This window comes from Schistocerca nitens, chromosome 1 (assembly GCF_023898315.1).
Source record: "Schistocerca nitens isolate TAMUIC-IGC-003100 chromosome 1, iqSchNite1.1, whole genome shotgun sequence".
In the NCBI taxonomy this organism is placed as follows: domain Eukaryota; kingdom Metazoa; phylum Arthropoda; class Insecta; order Orthoptera; family Acrididae; genus Schistocerca; species Schistocerca nitens.
Genome location: NC_064614.1, coordinates 835,443,251 through 835,460,488, shown reverse-complemented (window position 1 = coordinate 835,460,488; position 17,238 = coordinate 835,443,251). Strand labels below are relative to the sequence as shown.

General features: G+C 39.4%; 1 protein-coding gene and 1 long non-coding RNA gene across 2 annotated transcripts in view; one reads left to right on the top strand and one right to left on the bottom strand.

The window, feature by feature from the left end:
* Window positions 1–4: 4 nt before the first annotated feature.
* Window positions 5–838, bottom strand: LOC126263096 (uncharacterized). The gene is made up of 2 exons (XR_007546834.1): window positions 649–838; window positions 5–249 (listed from the first exon to the last, which is right to left on the bottom strand). It is a non-coding gene; the product is annotated as an uncharacterized LOC126263096 (long non-coding RNA).
* Window positions 839–984: 146 nt separating this feature from the next.
* LOC126263064 (pleckstrin homology domain-containing family D member 1-like) overlaps window positions 985–17,238 on the top strand; it is a 213,765-nt gene continuing 197,511 nt past the window's right edge. Inside the window, exon 1 of the mRNA XM_049960047.1 lies at window positions 985–1,209. Within this exon, the coding sequence (XP_049816004.1) occupies window positions 1,106–1,209 (104 nt within the window). The 5' untranslated portion in view covers window positions 985–1,105. The remainder of the gene's footprint in view (window positions 1,210–17,238) is intronic.

Sequence of the window (17,238 nt, the reverse complement as noted above, 5' to 3'; positions counted from 1 at the left end):
AAACAATATTTTTTATTTTATTTTACAACACACTGGAAACTTACAATAGAACAAGCAATATTAGTGGAACGTAAATACAATTCAGCACGAATCAAGAACAGTAATTCAACAGCATAAAATTACATCGAGCAATTTACAAACCAAAGCGTTGTTTCCAACTATCAGATTTCTGCTACTGTCAGTTCTCCCCCGCTGTCAAGTTCTCTTCTCACATTCGCACCCTCCAGACGCCATGACAGATTTCACGGACTGAAACAAAAATCACATGTTAATTTACACGCACAACACACGAGGATGATCTTTAAAGCAATATGGTCTTTCAACTGAAATGAAATTAATAAAGCTTCCGTTATTTCCGCACGTATGACACGCCCACTTTAACACGTCCACCTTTGGAGTGCTCTTTTCCATCCATTTACACTTTTAACTTTTGAGCATCTAGTCCATGCCGTACCTGCTGTTTCTACTACAGCCCTGTTTCTAATCTCGCTAGCATGATTGATAAAAATCGCTTGTAATCTTTGTTCATCCACCTTCAAGACTGCTCTTTCAACTTAAATAGAGAATTCTAACCACCTAATTTTTTTTTTCCATGTCTCTACTCTGTAACGCAACGCCTACAGCTACTTAAATAATATTTAAACGTACCTCATCTTCTCCGTACCATCACAACGCAATTCCCGAACAGTACTGATTCGCAAGTATCTTCCGTCATACGTATACCTTCACAATGGAATTCTCGTGACGTCATAATTCTGAATAATTCTCAAAATGTCTCCTTCCGCGTAGGACTGAAGAAGTAGTTCTAGGGTATTTATTAACTTTCACAATAAATAACCAGAAATTCCGCAGCATGTTGCATGTTTTTACAATAAAACCATTTTTTGTGACTTAAAACACTAGAATAACTTGTTTATTATTAGAGTGTAGGATATCTTATCGCATAGGAGAAAACTCCATCGGCGGATGCATACGATGTGTGTAGGTACGATATGTTGTATGTACTTTCCGGTTATGGACTTCTGGGAACGGAGCGTGAAGTCTGCATACGTCAAATGATGTCATGAGCTGCAGAAAGTATGCTTTACGATGCGTATGATCGAAAATGATCGATGCTGATGAGCCGTTTAACATAGTAACCAAAGTACAGTTGAGTGGAATTTTGTTAAAAAAATCTTTTTCTCCCCATTCCAACAAATGGAACAAAAGGTAAAATGAAAGGAATACACGACACTGTTGAACTTGTTGCTGTGCGTGAAACAAGGTTTAAGTTTTTATAAAATATAGGCCGCAGCTGACCTAAGTGGATTCTATTATGGAATAGATGGGATATCTAATATTTATTTATTTAGCATCCATTCCATCGTACAAACGATATTGGACTCGTCACAAATAGAAATAGGTTAACGATGCAGCACAGAACTGAATTGCATACAAAAGTAAAACCGTAAATCTACATTTCGTCAAAAGATAAATCAGATTAATTTAATCGCTATTACAGAGACAATTCATTTAAAGTAAACTATAGATAATAGGCTAAAGTCCTTTAAACTGCAACATAATAAATACAAAATATAAAACTTCTCACAGCAGTTAACACATAATTGGATTTCCTCTTTTGTGGCGATTAATTTCCTGGTCTATTACAGAAATGGGATTACATGATATTAACAGTAAATTTATCTTCTATTTCAAGATTATGTAAATTTTAATCACCATTAATAATGATAGGTAGACTAAAACGTTGGAGTTTTGAAGGAATACATCAACAAAAGAAAGATATCTCAAAACTTATAACAAACAAGCCCATTACATTTATTGTGATGATTAGTTTCCAGTTTGTTTACCTTGATCTTCGTAAAATTCATTTACTAAATAGCAACATTTTTCAAATAAGTATTTTTTTAAGTCCTAATCTAAATTTTATAATTGTTGAGGCTCGCCTTGGTTACAAGTACACGCCTGAATATGAATAGCGATAGAATTCCTAATTTCTGAAACAGTGGCCTGCAGTGAGCTTGTGCATGGCTGTGTGTAATTATTTGAACAGTCCGGTTTTTTAGGGTAAAAATTTCTTTTAAATTAGATTTTGAGCTGGCCCGGAAAGTTATCTCATATGAAGCAACAGAATGAAAGTATCCAGAGTATGCCATTCTTGTCCCTCAGATGTTCGAACATTTGCAATAATTCTCAAGGCAAATCAGGCTGAGTTAAGTCTGTGTGAAAGGTATCTGACTTGGTTTTTCCAATTTAAAGCTTCATCCATGTGGAAACCCAAACTGCAAGCTTACTATTTAACTATCATCCAATTCTAGAATAATCTCCACACCCTGAATTGTTTGTACAAATGGTAGTTAGTTTGTTTTCTTTGCATTCAGTGAATGCTTTTTTGCACAGAACCAAATCTCAGTACTTTTCAAGTAATATGTAATGAGCGTTTAATGTCACTCACTAATAGGTTTGTATCATTAGTAAATAATACAAGTTCGGCTTTATTATGTGGTAAATGCAAATCATCACATAAATAAGAAAGAGTAGTGGGCCTAAGCTGCTTCCCTGTCGGACACCTATGGCTACTTCTTTTGCTTCTGAAACTAGCCTTATTATTTGATTCAAGCCAACAGTTGTGAACTCTACGATTTGAGATCTGTTCTTGAGATAAGATAGAAACCACATTTTTGTTGTTCCTGTAATACCTATTGCTTCCAACTTATCAAGGAGGATTTTGTGACAGACAGTATTAACTGCTTTATTCATATCTAAATTAATTCCTATTCCACTTTTGTCATTTTCCAAATTTTTTTATAATTTTTTGGATGTAGTCTGTGACTGCACTTTCGTCCTGTGTTTTGCATGAAAATCATGTTGATTGCAGTTCCAAAGTTTATTTTTGTTGAGGTAACTAGTGACTCTTAATTTCATTAGTTTCTCAAATGTTTTGGAGGAAGCAAGAGAGAAGTGATATAGGATGGTAGTTTTCTATTTTATTTCTGTCTCTATTGTTAGAGTGGTATCGCTTTTGAGTCCTTTAGCCGCTGACGAAACACCACCTTCATTAAATGATAGATGTGCAATGTGAGCTATAGGTTTTACAGTCTGCACAGCAGCCATTATTATAATTATAACAGATACTTCATCTGCACCTGCTGCCATTTTAGGCTTCAGGCTCCTAATCTTCCTAATTACTTATTGCTCATTTGTTGGGGGAATGTTCATGTTACAATCAGCCCATGGAGCCTCTACTATTTTTTTTGTTCTTTGAAATTTAAATTTAGTGTGTGTGGTACATTTAAAAAGTGGTCATTAATGTAAGCTACTATTTTATTTTTCTCTGTGTTGTGGGTTTCACTGTTTTTGAGTGTAATTTCTTCATTATCACAAATTCTTCTAGTATCATTTTTTACTATTCTCCATATAGTTTTAGATTTCTAATCAGACTTCCTGATTAGACAGTCATTATATAGTTGCTTTGCTTTTGCAGTTACCTACCGGTATATTTTTCTGTATGTTTTTATATATTCTACAAACTGTAGATCAGTGCAGTACGTCTTTTTGTTACAAAAACAAATTAGCAATTGTTTGTAACTTATGTACATGGTAGATTTATACATTTATTAATTTAGGGAAACCTGAAACACAATAGTGAATGAAAAATTTATAAGCTTTTAGTTACAACTGACATTCAAAACCAAGACACAATGTGTACATTTACATTTTACTTGTTCCAGTATTCAGCTGTGTGAAAAACTTTACCAGTGGCATGAGATTTCAGATGGCTTAACCAGATTTCTGCAGCTGTTGTACAATCTCCCTCAACATGTTACCTCAGTTCTCATTTGAGGTGCCCAAAATTCGTATGAGCATTTCGTACTGGGTTTTCCATTGGTTGCTATCGACCTTTTGCATGTCCTTTACCTCCGCACTTGAAAGTTAACTAGATATTGAATGAAAACTGGATTGTTTTGTTTGTAGGAAGCTCAGTGAAACATTGGTTGGAATGAGCCCAACTGTTTGATACTGAGGATAACGTATTTTGCAACGTTTGCTATTGCCCTCCTTTTCTCATAAATACATTGCACTGCCACGAGACAAAGAAATGGTCAATCTTATCAGAGCTTTCTAAAACTTCCTCTTGCTCACGTAAATATTATTTGCGTAGGGTATATTAATAGGATAAATATTACATCTTAGGTTAAAAGGATACCTGTAATTAAAAAATGGGAACAATAAATAAAATGATCCAGTTCTTTCTTTTTGTCTCACAATTAGTTTTACATTATTGTATTTTCAACAAAGGTCCTTTCTTCCCTCTGAAACACCACAGTGCATCAGTTACTTTATTAAGTTAAAATTTTATTACACATTTATTTGGATTTTAACAAATTCTTTTGTGATAAAGCTTTTTGGGTGTTCTGAAAGTTGTCGTTGCATATTTTTCGTTTTTAATCAAGATATATTTGTAAATTTTGAATGCTGTGACTCTTAAGGCTTTGCAATAGATTATTTACCATTATAAGACCATGCTCATAAAACAGATTTTTCAGTGAATTGGTATGCTGTGTGATCAAAAGTACCTGGACACCTGGCTGAAAATAACTTATAAGTTCATGGTGCCCTCCATTGGTAATGGTGGAATTCAATGTGGTGTTGGCCCACCCTTAGCCTTCCACTCTTGCAGGTATACGTTCAAGCAGATACTGGAAGGTTTCTTGGGGAATGGCAGTCCATTCTTCACAGAGCGCTACACCAAGGAGAGGTATCAATGTTTGTCAGTGAGGCCTGACATGAAGCCAGCATTTCAAAACATCTCAAAAGTGTTCTATAGTATCCAGATCAGGACTCTGTGCAGGCCAGTCCATTACAGGGATGTTATTGTCGTGTAACCAGTCTGCCACAGGCTGTGCATTATGAACAGGTGCTTGATCTTGTTGAAAGATGTAATCGCCATCCCCAAATTGCTCTTCAATGGTGGGAAGCAAGAAGGTGCTTGAAACATCAATGTAGGCTTGTGTCATGATAGTGCCACAATAAACAACAAGGGGTGCAAGCCCCCTCCATGAAAAACACGACCACACAACAACACACTGCCTCCGAATTTTACTGTTGGCACTACAAACGCTGGCAGATGACGTTCGCCAGGCATTTGCCATACCACACCCTGCCATCGGATTGCCATGTTGTGTACTGTAATTTGTCATTCCACACAATGTTTTTCCACTGTTCAGTCATCCAATGTATACGCTCCTTACACCAAGCGAGATGTCTTTTGGCATTTACTGTCGTAACGTGTGGCGTATGAGCAGCTTCTCGACCATGAAATCCAAGTTATTTCACCTCCTGCCTAACTGTCATAGTACTTGCAGTGGATCCTGATGCAGTTTGGAATTTCTGTGTGATGGTCTGGATGGATGCCTACCTATTGCACATTACGACCCTCTTCAACTGTCGGTGGTCTCTGTCAGTCAACAGAGGAGGTCGGCCTGTACACTTTTGTTCTGTACGTGTCCCTTCACATTTCCACTTCACTATCACATTGGAAACATTGGACCTAGGAATGTTTAGGTGTATGGAAATGCGCGTACAGACATATGACACAAGTGACACCCAATCACCTGACCACGTTCGAAGTCTGTGAGTTCTGCAGAGCACCCCGTTCTGCTCTCTCATGATGTCTAATAAATACTGAGGTTGCTGATATGAAGTACCTGGGAGTTGGTGGCAGCACACTGCACCTAATATGAAAAACCTATGTTTTTGGGGGTGTTTGGATACTTTTGATCACATAATGTCTGTTCGGCTTGATTAACCCTGAAACAACTTGCCATTCAATACTTCATTGGACTGGAATGTAATTTTTTCTGAGAGAGTTGCATTTTTTAAGTTAGCTTACCCATAATTTTATCTTACCCATAATTTTAGCTTACCCATAATTTTAACACTATTTATTTCTGCTGTGCAGTTGCTAACACCTATTTCATTAAGGGGAAAGTCAGATCTAAACATCACCTGTGTGTTACCAGTGGTAGTAAGTATCATTTAGATGTAAATTTTGGCAAATCAATAGTAAGCTTTCATCCTAGTTGAGTGTACATGAGCACAGTTTATGCCTTGTGTTCACTTAATGCGTGGAAGTCCATACCAGAGCAGAGTCATTCCATGTCAAATCAACACACTTATTTTACCTCACCCTCTTAGATTTTGCTGAAAGTTGGTATACTTATAGTGGGCATTGAGACTAACAAGGGAACCTCCCCATCGCACCCCCCTCAGATTTAGTTATAAGTTGGCAGAGTGGATAGGCCTTGAAAAATTGCACTCGGGGGAGCACTTGAACCATGGACCTCTCATTCCGCAGCTGCTCATGCTAACCACCGGACCACGGCGCTCCTGACTGCACATCACCCTTGAAGTTGCATATGTTGCACGTGGACTACTCAGTTCGTATATTTTGCTAATTTTTTTCATAGTTCCACACAACTTCTTCCTGTTTTCTCGATTGATCTGTGTTCAGTTTTTCAAGGCCTATCTACTGTTCCAACTTATAGCTAAATCTGAGGGGGGTGCGATGGGGAGGTTCCCTTGTAAGAAAAATACCAAATTTCAATTTTTTATCTCAAACCATTCCTGAAATATGGCTATGTAAACTTTTCAAAAACCAGCCAAAAATGTGTGAATGGAATTTTTTTAAATTGTCCTAGGAGCTGCCCTAATTGAGCTAGAGAACTGGGAAAGGTGTCATTTTGCATGCTCTTTCCAGGGATATACAACAAAACATAGCTTCTAATTAATAACCTTTTTCAAAATACTAATTAATATTTTGATTTAATTTTAATTTTTTTACAAATAGTACATAATTGAAAATTTCCATAACTACTTCATACTATTGTAAATCACATGGCAGAATATAAATCTGGGATGATGATGGGTTCATTGTTTAAAAAAAAAAAAAAAAAAAAAAAAAATATTCCGGACTCTCGTTTTTCACTAACGGCCCTAGTTTGACTAAATTGACCTTTAACAAACAGGAATTTCTTTAAAATATACTGAAAGGTAAGTAAAAAAGGTATTAGAAATATCAAAACATCACCTTATTAAACCAAAACTAATCAGCATATTTTATAATTAAGTTGATTGCTTATTTTAATTTCATACAACTTCACTAACAGTATATTAACTGATATAACAAAAACAAGAAATTGAGCATTTAACTACAAACTGAAATAAAGTATGAATAAGTACAAGTATTTACATAATAGTTCTGGTCCATGATGTTTGAAACGGAACTATTAAACAAATTAAATACCTAATGCTTGTTTTTGAGTAACAGGTATCTGTACATAGCTAAATTTAACACAATAGGTACTAACAATAATTTTGGAACAACTTAACATATATTAACACTAACCTGAGACAAAAATTAAGTTTTGAGTTGAAAGCAGTTTCCCAATAAATTGTCTTGGAACTTCACATATTACATTTTAATAAAGCTGACTGGGTTTGGTTTACATCACTTTCATTAATAATGTATGTTCTCCCTGTCGGAGTAAATGGATTCACTTTTGTGAGAACATCCACAACTGACACCCACAGGACATCTGCATGTGCAGGATAAGAGAATGACTTAGCTGGTCCACATGGATGAAGAAAAGTTATTTTCACTTCATCAAGTTCTTCGTTTTTTTCTAAAATGTACCCAAGCCACCAGTTTTTGCCATACACAGTGGTGACATAGCCTGATACATCTTGTAACTTCAGTTTGTCTGGTGATGTAGTTACTTCCCTCTCCCAGCTCCGCATATCACCTGAGAAGTACACTCCTGGAAATGGAAAAAAGAACACATTGACACCGGTGTGTCAGACCCACCATACTTGCTCCGGACACTGCGAGAGGGCTGTACAAGCAATGATCACACGCACGGCACAGCGGACACACCAGGAACCGCGGTGTTGGCCGTCGAATGGCGCTAGCTGCACAGCATTTGTGCACCGCCGCCGTCAGTGTCAGCCAGTTTGCCGTGGCATACGGAGCTCCATCGCAGTCTTTAACACTGGTAGCATGCCGCGACAGCGTGGATGTATGTTCTCCCTGTCGGAGTAAATGGATTCACTTTTGTGAGAACATCCACAACTGACACCCACAGGACATCTGCATGTGCAGGATAAGAGAATGACTTAGCTGGTCCACATGGATGAAGAAAAGTTATTTTCACTTCATCAAGTTCTTCGTTTTTTTCTAAAATGTACCCAAGCCACCAGTTTTTGCCATACACAGTGGTGACATAGCCTGATACATCTTGTAACTTCAGTTTGTCTGGTGATGTAGTTACTTCCCTCTCCCAGCTCCGCATATCACCTGAGAAGTACACTCCTGGAAATGGAAAAAAGAACACATTGACACCGGTGTGTCAGACCCACCATACTTGCTCCGGACACTGCGAGAGGGCTGTACAAGCAATGATCACACGCACGGCACAGCGGACACACCAGGAACCGCGGTGTTGGCCGTCGAATGGCGCTAGCTGCACAGCATTTGTGCACCGCCGCCGTCAGTGTCAGCCAGTTTGCCGTGGCATACGGAGCTCCATCGCAGTCTTTAACACTGGTAGCATGCCGCGACAGCGTGGATGTATGTTCTCCCTGTCGGAGTAAATGGATTCACTTTTGTGAGAACATCCACAACTGACACCCACAGGACATCTGCATGTGCAGGATAAGAGAATGACTTAGCTGGTCCACATGGATGAAGAAAAGTTATTTTCACTTCATCAAGTTCTTCGTTTTTTTCTAAAATGTACCCAAGCCACCAGTTTTTGCCATACACAGTGGTGACATAGCCTGATACATCTTGTAACTTCAGTTTGTCTGGTGATGTAGTTACTTCCCTCTCCCAGCTCCGCATATCACCTGAGAAGTACACTCCTGGAAATGGAAAAAAGAACACATTGACACCGGTGTGTCAGACCCACCATACTTGCTCCGGACACTGCGAGAGGGCTGTACAAGCAATGATCACACGCACGGCACAGCGGACACACCAGGAACCGCGGTGTTGGCCGTCGAATGGCGCTAGCTGCACAGCATTTGTGCACCGCCGCCGTCAGTGTCAGCCAGTTTTCCGTGGCATACAGAGCTCCATCGCAGTCTTTAACACTGGTAGCATGCCGCGACAGCGTGGACGTGAACCGTATTTGCAGTTGACGGACTTTGAGCGAGGGCGTATAGTGGGCATGCGGGAGGCCGGGTGGACGTACCACCGAATTGCTCAACACGTGGGGCGTGAGGTCTCCACAGTACATCGATGTTGTCGCCAGTGGTCGGCGGAAGGTGCACGTGCCCGTCGACCTGGGACCGGACCGCAGCGACGCACGGATGCGCGCCAAGACCGTAGGATCCTACGCAGTGCCGTAGGGGACCGCACCGCCACTTCCCAGCAAATTAGGGACACTGTTGCTCCTGGGGTATCGGCGAGGACCATTCGCAACCGTCTCCATGAAGTTGGGCTACGGTCCCGCACACCGTTAGGCCGTCTTCCGCTCACGCCCCAACATCGTGCAGCCCGCCTCCAGTGGTGTCGCGACAGGCGTGAATGGAGGGACGAATGGAGACGTGTCGTCTTCAGCGATGAGAGTCGCTTCTGCCTTGGTGCCAATGATGGTCGTATGCGTGTTTGGCGCCGTGCAGGTGAGCGCCACAATCAGGACTGCATACGACCGAGGCACACAGGGCCAACACCCGGCATCATGGTGTGGGGAGCGATCTCCTACACTGGCCGTACACCACTGGTGATCATCGAGGGGACACTGAATAGTGCACGGTACATCCAAACCGTCATCGATCCCATAGTTCTACCATTCCTAGACCGGCAAGGGAACTTGCTGTTCCAACAGGACAATGCACGTCCGCATGTATCCCGTGCCACCCAACGTGCTCTAGAAGGTGTAAGTCAACTACCCTGGCCAGCAAGATCTCCGGATCTGTCCCCCATTGAGCATGTTTGGGACTGGATGAAGCGTCGTCTCACGCGGTCTGCACGTCCAGCACGAACGCTGATCCAACTGAGGCGCCAGGTGGAAATGGCATGGCAAGCCGTTCCACAGGACTACATCCAGCATCTCTACGATCGTCTCCATGGGAGAATAGCAGCCTGCATTGCTGCGAAAGGTGGATATACACTGTACTAGTGCCGACATTGTGCATGCTCTGTTGCCTGTGTCTATGTGCCTGTGGTTCTGTCAGTGTGATCATGTGATGTATCTGGCCCCAGGAATGTGTCAATAAAGTTTCCCCTTCCTGGGACAATGAATTCACGGTGTTCTTATTTCAATTCCAGGAGTGTATTTGACTATTAATTTTGATGTAGTGTTGGGAATGAAAGTGTGAAATTGCTGTGTTCCTTTGATTGTCAATGCCTCTTCAAGTTGGCTTTTTAAGAATATTTCTGAAGCAGCATAGTCTTCTTGAGTGGAATATGCAAAATCAACGTTTGTGATATTATCTACTGCCCACTCAAATAGATCTCGTGCGGTTTGGATCTGATTTTGGTATGGCCTTTGCAAACTTGCACGAGCTGCCAGTCTCTTTACTGAAGCCCCTACTCCATCACAAGGCTCTTTCCCATGTGCTGTGGCTGAAAAGTGCCACTCAGCTTTTATGTTGAAGTCTTCCTCATGAAGGCAAAGGTTCAGGAAGTTTTTCTTATTTTTATACCGTCAAAATAATAGTATATCTTTTTTGGAATCTTTTGAAATTTATTTGTTAGATATGAAATTAGCTTCTTTTGAAAGGTGTAAACCACAGTTGTATTGTGCTCCAGGCAATCAGAAACAATGACAAAGCTCATATGCTCAATTTTGTCTTTCTGTTTGTAATATATAACAAAAGGATGAATGGTAATCTGTTGTCTTGTCCAGGGGAAACTCTGAGCTTCATCCTGTAGAACTATACTACAATTTTCTGAAAAATCACATGTGACAACAAATTCAGATTAAATAAGGTTTTCTCTTGTGGAGTTAAGGAATGTTCCTTGTTGCTTGCCAACGAAGTCATGCCGAATCAAAGTCGACATCTTACTACAAAATAAATCTATGAGTTCTTCAGAAGTTTTCTGAACAATTTCCAGATTACATCGGTTATTTGACTGACATCCACTGTCAGAACTGAACTTGTTCAGTTAAGTTTTCAGGAAAAGTGTCTTTTAAAATTTTACGTATGACAGTTTCTCCTGGGCATTATTCACAGTTTCCCATGTTGCAATCAACTGATGATGGGTTGCAAAGCATTTTTGCAATGCACTGCTGCTGTTTGTTACTGTATTTAGTTTGGCATTTTATATCATTAATTTTATGTTTTGGTGAGTTGTGCACACGCAGACAGTGTGTGTGCCACTCCGGCCAGCTAATACACAATGTTTTGGTCTCAACTCAGCAAATTTAGAGAAACCTATTTTTATGTTAGGAAACTTGTCTTTAAAATGTTTGTAAGCCTCTTTAAGGTTACACAAAATAAGTTTTTTTTTATATTTTTGTTTTATTTCTACTTGTTTCTGTAATTGTCACACAATCTTTAATACCTGGCATTGCCCTGCTAACTTCATCATTTTCGTAAAATGAATGTACAGTTTTGACAGTTTCTGTTGGTAAACATGTCCCTGGTTTTGTGTTTGGACCTTCCATGAATCGTTTCTATTTCAAAATTTGTTTGGACTGCCAAACAATGTAATTAGGAGCATTAAATTCCTTCATTATTTTCCTGACACTCCACTTTTCAGGTAAACTTGTAAGAATCATTAGTTTTTTGCCCTACTTACAGAATTTTTAAAGTTCCTTTTAAGATTTTCAAGAACGGATTCATCAGTATCAGTATCTGACGAAGAAGTTTCAGGAGCAACAAAAAGTTTACGTGTCATTGATGAGATTTTCTTCACTTTTGATTTGGCATAATGCCTAGATGTTAGTTTTTTCTTGTCAATTGGGGACTCACCTAGTTCTTGAAGTGTTGTGTTAAATGTTTTAACAGCTACTGAAGTTGGAGTGAAGTCAGGGTCTTGGTCTCGGATGATTATCTCTGATCCAGAAGAGTCTTCTTCAACACTTTCATCATTGATGGGCTCTGGTGTATTTTTCAATTTGGTTACATCTTTCCTACATTTATCACAAATCTTGGCACCACTTGGTATTTGAGGAAATAATTTGGGCATCCATGTTGTGACATTTGTCAGTTTTTTTTCTGTCTTTAATAAAATGATTTGACTGCTTCAATGTATTACAACACTGCACTCTTACAGCACTGCACTTTTTACTTGGTTCCATATTTATACAAAAACCACTTATAAACTGTCCTTCAATGTATAGATTTACTTGAAAATGAACTATTAAATATAATAGATACAGACTGGTCAACACAGAGGTAACAATTGATTTGCACTAAAACCACAGTGCACAATAATGCTGTAGGCACACAAAGCCTTAGAAGGTAACAATGCAGACTACATCATCTCAACAATGGCTCCAGTCTCTGAATTATTGTACAGACAGGCTCTCTACTGACGGACTACCTTAAAGGTCAGTTTGGTCAAACTAGGGCCACTAGTGAAAAACAAGAGTCCGGAAGAATTTTTTTTAACAATGAACCCATCATCATCCCACATTTATATTTTGCCATGTGATTTACAACAGTATGAAGTAGTTATGGAAATATTTTGAAAATTTTCAATTATGTACTTTTTGTAAAAAAATTAAATCAAAATATTAATTACCATTTTGAAAAAGGTTATTAATTAGAAGCTATGTTTTTTTGTGTATCACTGGAAAGAGCATGAAAAATGCTGCAAAATGACACCTTTCAAAGTTCTCTAGCTCAATTGGGGCAGCCCCTAGGGCAATTAAAAAAAAGTCCGTTCACACATTTTTGGCCAGTTTTTAAAAAGTTTACATGACCATATTTCAGGAATGGTTTGTGGTAAAAAATTGAAATTTGGTATTTTTCTTAGTTTCAGCACCCACTATAAGTATACCAACTTTCAGCAAAATCTAAGAGGGTGAGGTAACATTTTTATTTAAAGTGTGTTGATTTGACATGGAATGACTCAGCACAATTAGCCATGACTTTACCACTGTGTGTATGTATACACAGTAAATTTTCACTCTTATTTTTGTCACCATTATCTCAAAACTTTGCAGGAGGTAGCTTGCTATAAAACATGGGTTTTGTTGTTACCACGCATCTAGCCACACTACAGCCCTCCCACATATTATTGTTTCTATCATAGTGCTATCATTTCTTAATTGTTTATTCTTATATCATCTTCTCATAAATATTTTGGGACTCATCTTAATCCTTTTACTTCTTTTTTGTCTTGTTCCATCTCATGTGCCCGTTTCTCTTATTTGTCATCTTATTTGTCATCTGCTCACTGTACCACCCCAAACTTTTCAGGTTTCTGAATCTTGTATGTTTTAAACAGTTCACTGTTGTTGATTTCTCTTCTTCTCATGTCCCATTGTAGCTCTTTAGACCACGAATACTTGTTCACTGTGTTACTTAATTTGTAAGCAGTTTTTTTTTATGTTTTCTATATGTTGTTGTTGTCTTCAGTCCTGAGACTGGTTTGATGCAGCTCTCCATGCTACTCTATCCTGTGCAAGCTTCTTCATCTCCCAGTACTTACTGCAACCTACATCCTTCTGAATCTGCTTAGTGTATTCATCTCTTGGTCTCCCTCTACGATTTTTACCCTCCAAGCTGCCCTCCAATTCTAAATTTGTGATCCCTTGATATCTCAGAACATGTCCTACCAACCGGTCCCTTCTTCTTGTCAAGTTGTGCCACAATTTCCTCTTCTCTCCAATTCTATTCAATACCTCCTCATTAGTTATCTGATCTACCCATCTAATCTTCAGCATTCTTCTGTAACACCACATTTCGTAAGCTTCTATTATCTTCTTGTCCAAACTATTTCTTGTCCATGTTTCACTTCCATACATGGCTACACTCCACACAAATACTTTCAGAAACGACTTCCTGACACTTAAATCTATACTCGATGTTAACAAATTTCTCTTCTTCAGAAATACTTTCCTTGCCATTGCCAGTCTACATTTTATATCCTCTCTACTTCGGCCATCATCAGTTATTTTGCTCCCCAAATAGCAAAACTCCTTTACTACTTTAAGTGTCTCATTTCCTAATCTAATTCCCTCACCATCACCCGACTTAATTCGACTACATTCCATTAGCCTCGTTTTGCTTTTGTTGATGTTCATCTTATATCCTCCTTTCAAGACACTGTCCATTCCGTTCAACTGCTCTTCCAAGTCCTTTGCTGTCTCTGACAGAATTACAATGTCATTGGCAAACCTCAACGTTTTTATTTCTTCTCCATGGACTTTAATACCTACTCTGAATTTTTCTTTTGTTTCCTTTACTGCTTGCTCAATATACAGATTGAATAACATCGGGGACAGGCTACAACTCTGTCTCACTCCCTTCCCAACCACTGCTTCCCTTTCATGCCCCTCGACTCTTATAACTGCCATCTGGTTTCTGTACAAATTGTAAATAGCCTTTCGCTCCCTGTATTTTACCCCTGCCACCTTTAGAATTTGAAAGAGAGTATTCCAGTCAACATTGTCAAAAGCTTTTTCTAAGTCTACAAATGCTAGAAACATAGGTTTGCCTTTCCTTAATCTTTCTTCTAAGATAAGTCGTAGGGTCAGTATTGCCTCACGTGTTCCAACATTTCTGCGGAATCCAAACTGATCTTCGCCGAGGTCGGCTTCTACCAGTTTTTCCATTCGTCTGTAAATAATTTGCGTTAGTATTTTGCAGCTGTGACTTATTAAACTGATAGTTCGGTAATTTTCACATTTGTCAACACCTGCTTTCTTTGGGATTGGAATTATTATATTCTTCTTGAAGTCTGAGGGTATTTCGCCTGTCTCATACATCTTACTCACCAATGGTAGAGTTTTGTCAGGACTGGGTCTCCCAAGGCCGTCAGTAGTTCCAATGGTATGTTGTCTACTCCTGGGGCCTTGTTTCGACTCAGGTCTTTCAGTGCTCTGTCAAACTCTTCACGCAGTATATCTCCCATTTCATCTTCATCTACATCCTCTTCCATTTCCATAATATTGTCCTCAAGTACATTGACCTTGTATAGACCCTCTATATACTCCTTCCACCTTTCTGCTTTCCCTTCTTTGCTTAGAACTGGGTTTCCATCTGAGCTCTTTATATTAATACAGGTGGTTCTCTATCACTTCCTCCTTGTATGCTGCCCTCTGCCACAGCATGCACCTGCCTTCCCATTCCCTGCTCCGCTCCTTTTCCACTCCTCGGTTCTCCCTGCCCCACAGCCTCCCAATGCTGCACCTGTTGGTAGTCTTCTCATGCCTCCTAATCCCTACATGTGCTGGCAGACAGCACTCTGCTTACCCACACCCCGCCTTGCTATCCCTTCCCCTTCCCTATCCCCTACAGGCTACCACTTCCATTCAATGTGACAGTTACATTCCTGTCTAAGCTGCCAGAGATGGCAGTCATGTGTGCATTGCTGTGCTTGCTCGAGTGTTTGCTTCCTCTTCTGAAGATGGTGATTTGCTATCAAATGTACAGTTCAGTGTTAGAAGTTGTTTAACAACCGAAAATGCTATATTCTCTTTTCCCTGTGAGGTACTGGATGGGCTAAACAAAAGGTTTCAAATGCTAGGCATATTTTTTGATTTTACTAAGGATTTAAATAAGACGTTTGATTGTATTGATCACAAAATATTGCTCCAGAAGTTGGACCATCATGGAATATGGGGAGTAGCTCACAATTGATTCACCTCTTACTTTAACAACAGGCAGCAAAAGGTCATTACTCACAATGTTGATAACAGCTGTGATGTGGGGTCTGAGTGGGGTACTGTCAAGTAGGGGTGCTCCAGGGATCAGTGTTGGGGCCACTCCTGTTCCTTATCTATATAAATGATATGCCCTCTAGTATTACGAGTAACTCTAAAATATTTCTGTTTGCTAATGACACTAGTTTGGCAGTAAAGGATGAGCGTGCAACATTGGCTCTGTTTCAAATAGTGCAGTTCATGACCCAAGTTCATAGCTTGTAGAAAATAAACTAACACTAAATCACAGTAAGACAGTTTTTACAATTTCTAACACACATTGTAACAAAACCCGACGTTTTAATTTCACAGAATGGGCATATGATTAGTGAAACTGAACAGTTCAAATTTCGCCCTGTTCAGATACATAGTAAACTGTCGTGGAAAGCCCACATTCAGGATCTTTTTCAAAGACTTAATGCTGCCATCTTTACTATTCGAACAGTATCTGAAATGAGCGATCGTTTGATATGAAAATTAGTCTACTTTGCTTATTTTCATTCGCTTATGTCGTATGGTATTATACTATGTGGGGTAACTCTTCCCATTCTGAAAGGATATTTTTGGCTCAAAAGCAGGTGGTTCGGGCTCTAAGTGGTGTAAGTTCATGAACATCATGTCGACCCCTATTCATGAGTTTGGGTATTTTGACATTGGCCTCTCAATATATGTATAGTCCTTACTGCCATTTCTTGTTAACAGTATTATACTCGGCAGAAATCAACCTGCATTTGGATCGGACTTCCTTAACTCTTGTGCATCTATTTTCAGTAAGCTACCACTCGAATTCAAAAATCTTAGAAGTAATCCACGCACTTTCAAATCGAAACTGAAGAGTTTCCTCATGGGTCACTCCTTTTATTCTGTCAAGGTGTTCCTTGAAAAATTAAGCTGATTCTTGTTGTATTGTTGATTGCATTTACTTAAACTTATGGACTGACTTTTTTCAGGTTCATAAACATTTTATTTTTATCTGTTATTACTTTTATGTTGTAATTTCATGTACTGACACATTCCTTGACTGACCTTGGAGATTTGCTCCTCAATTTGGTCATACAGAACTTGACGTGTAAACGGAAAGCTAAATGTGTAACAGTCTCTTCATTGTGTTTTACAGTGAGTAGCAACCTATCTTTTTTCTCAGGTTTTCCTATTACTTGTCCCTATTCACATCACTTCACCTTCTTTGTGTGTTGCCCTCTGCCAGTGCACCCACCCATCTTCCTCCTTCCCTGCTCCTCTTATTTTCTGCTCCCTGTTTCTCCCACCCCACATCCCTGCCTCGCAGCCTCCCAACACTGCACTGCACCTTTGGCAGTCTTGCAGTGCACCCTAGTTCGTGCATGCTCTGCCAGAC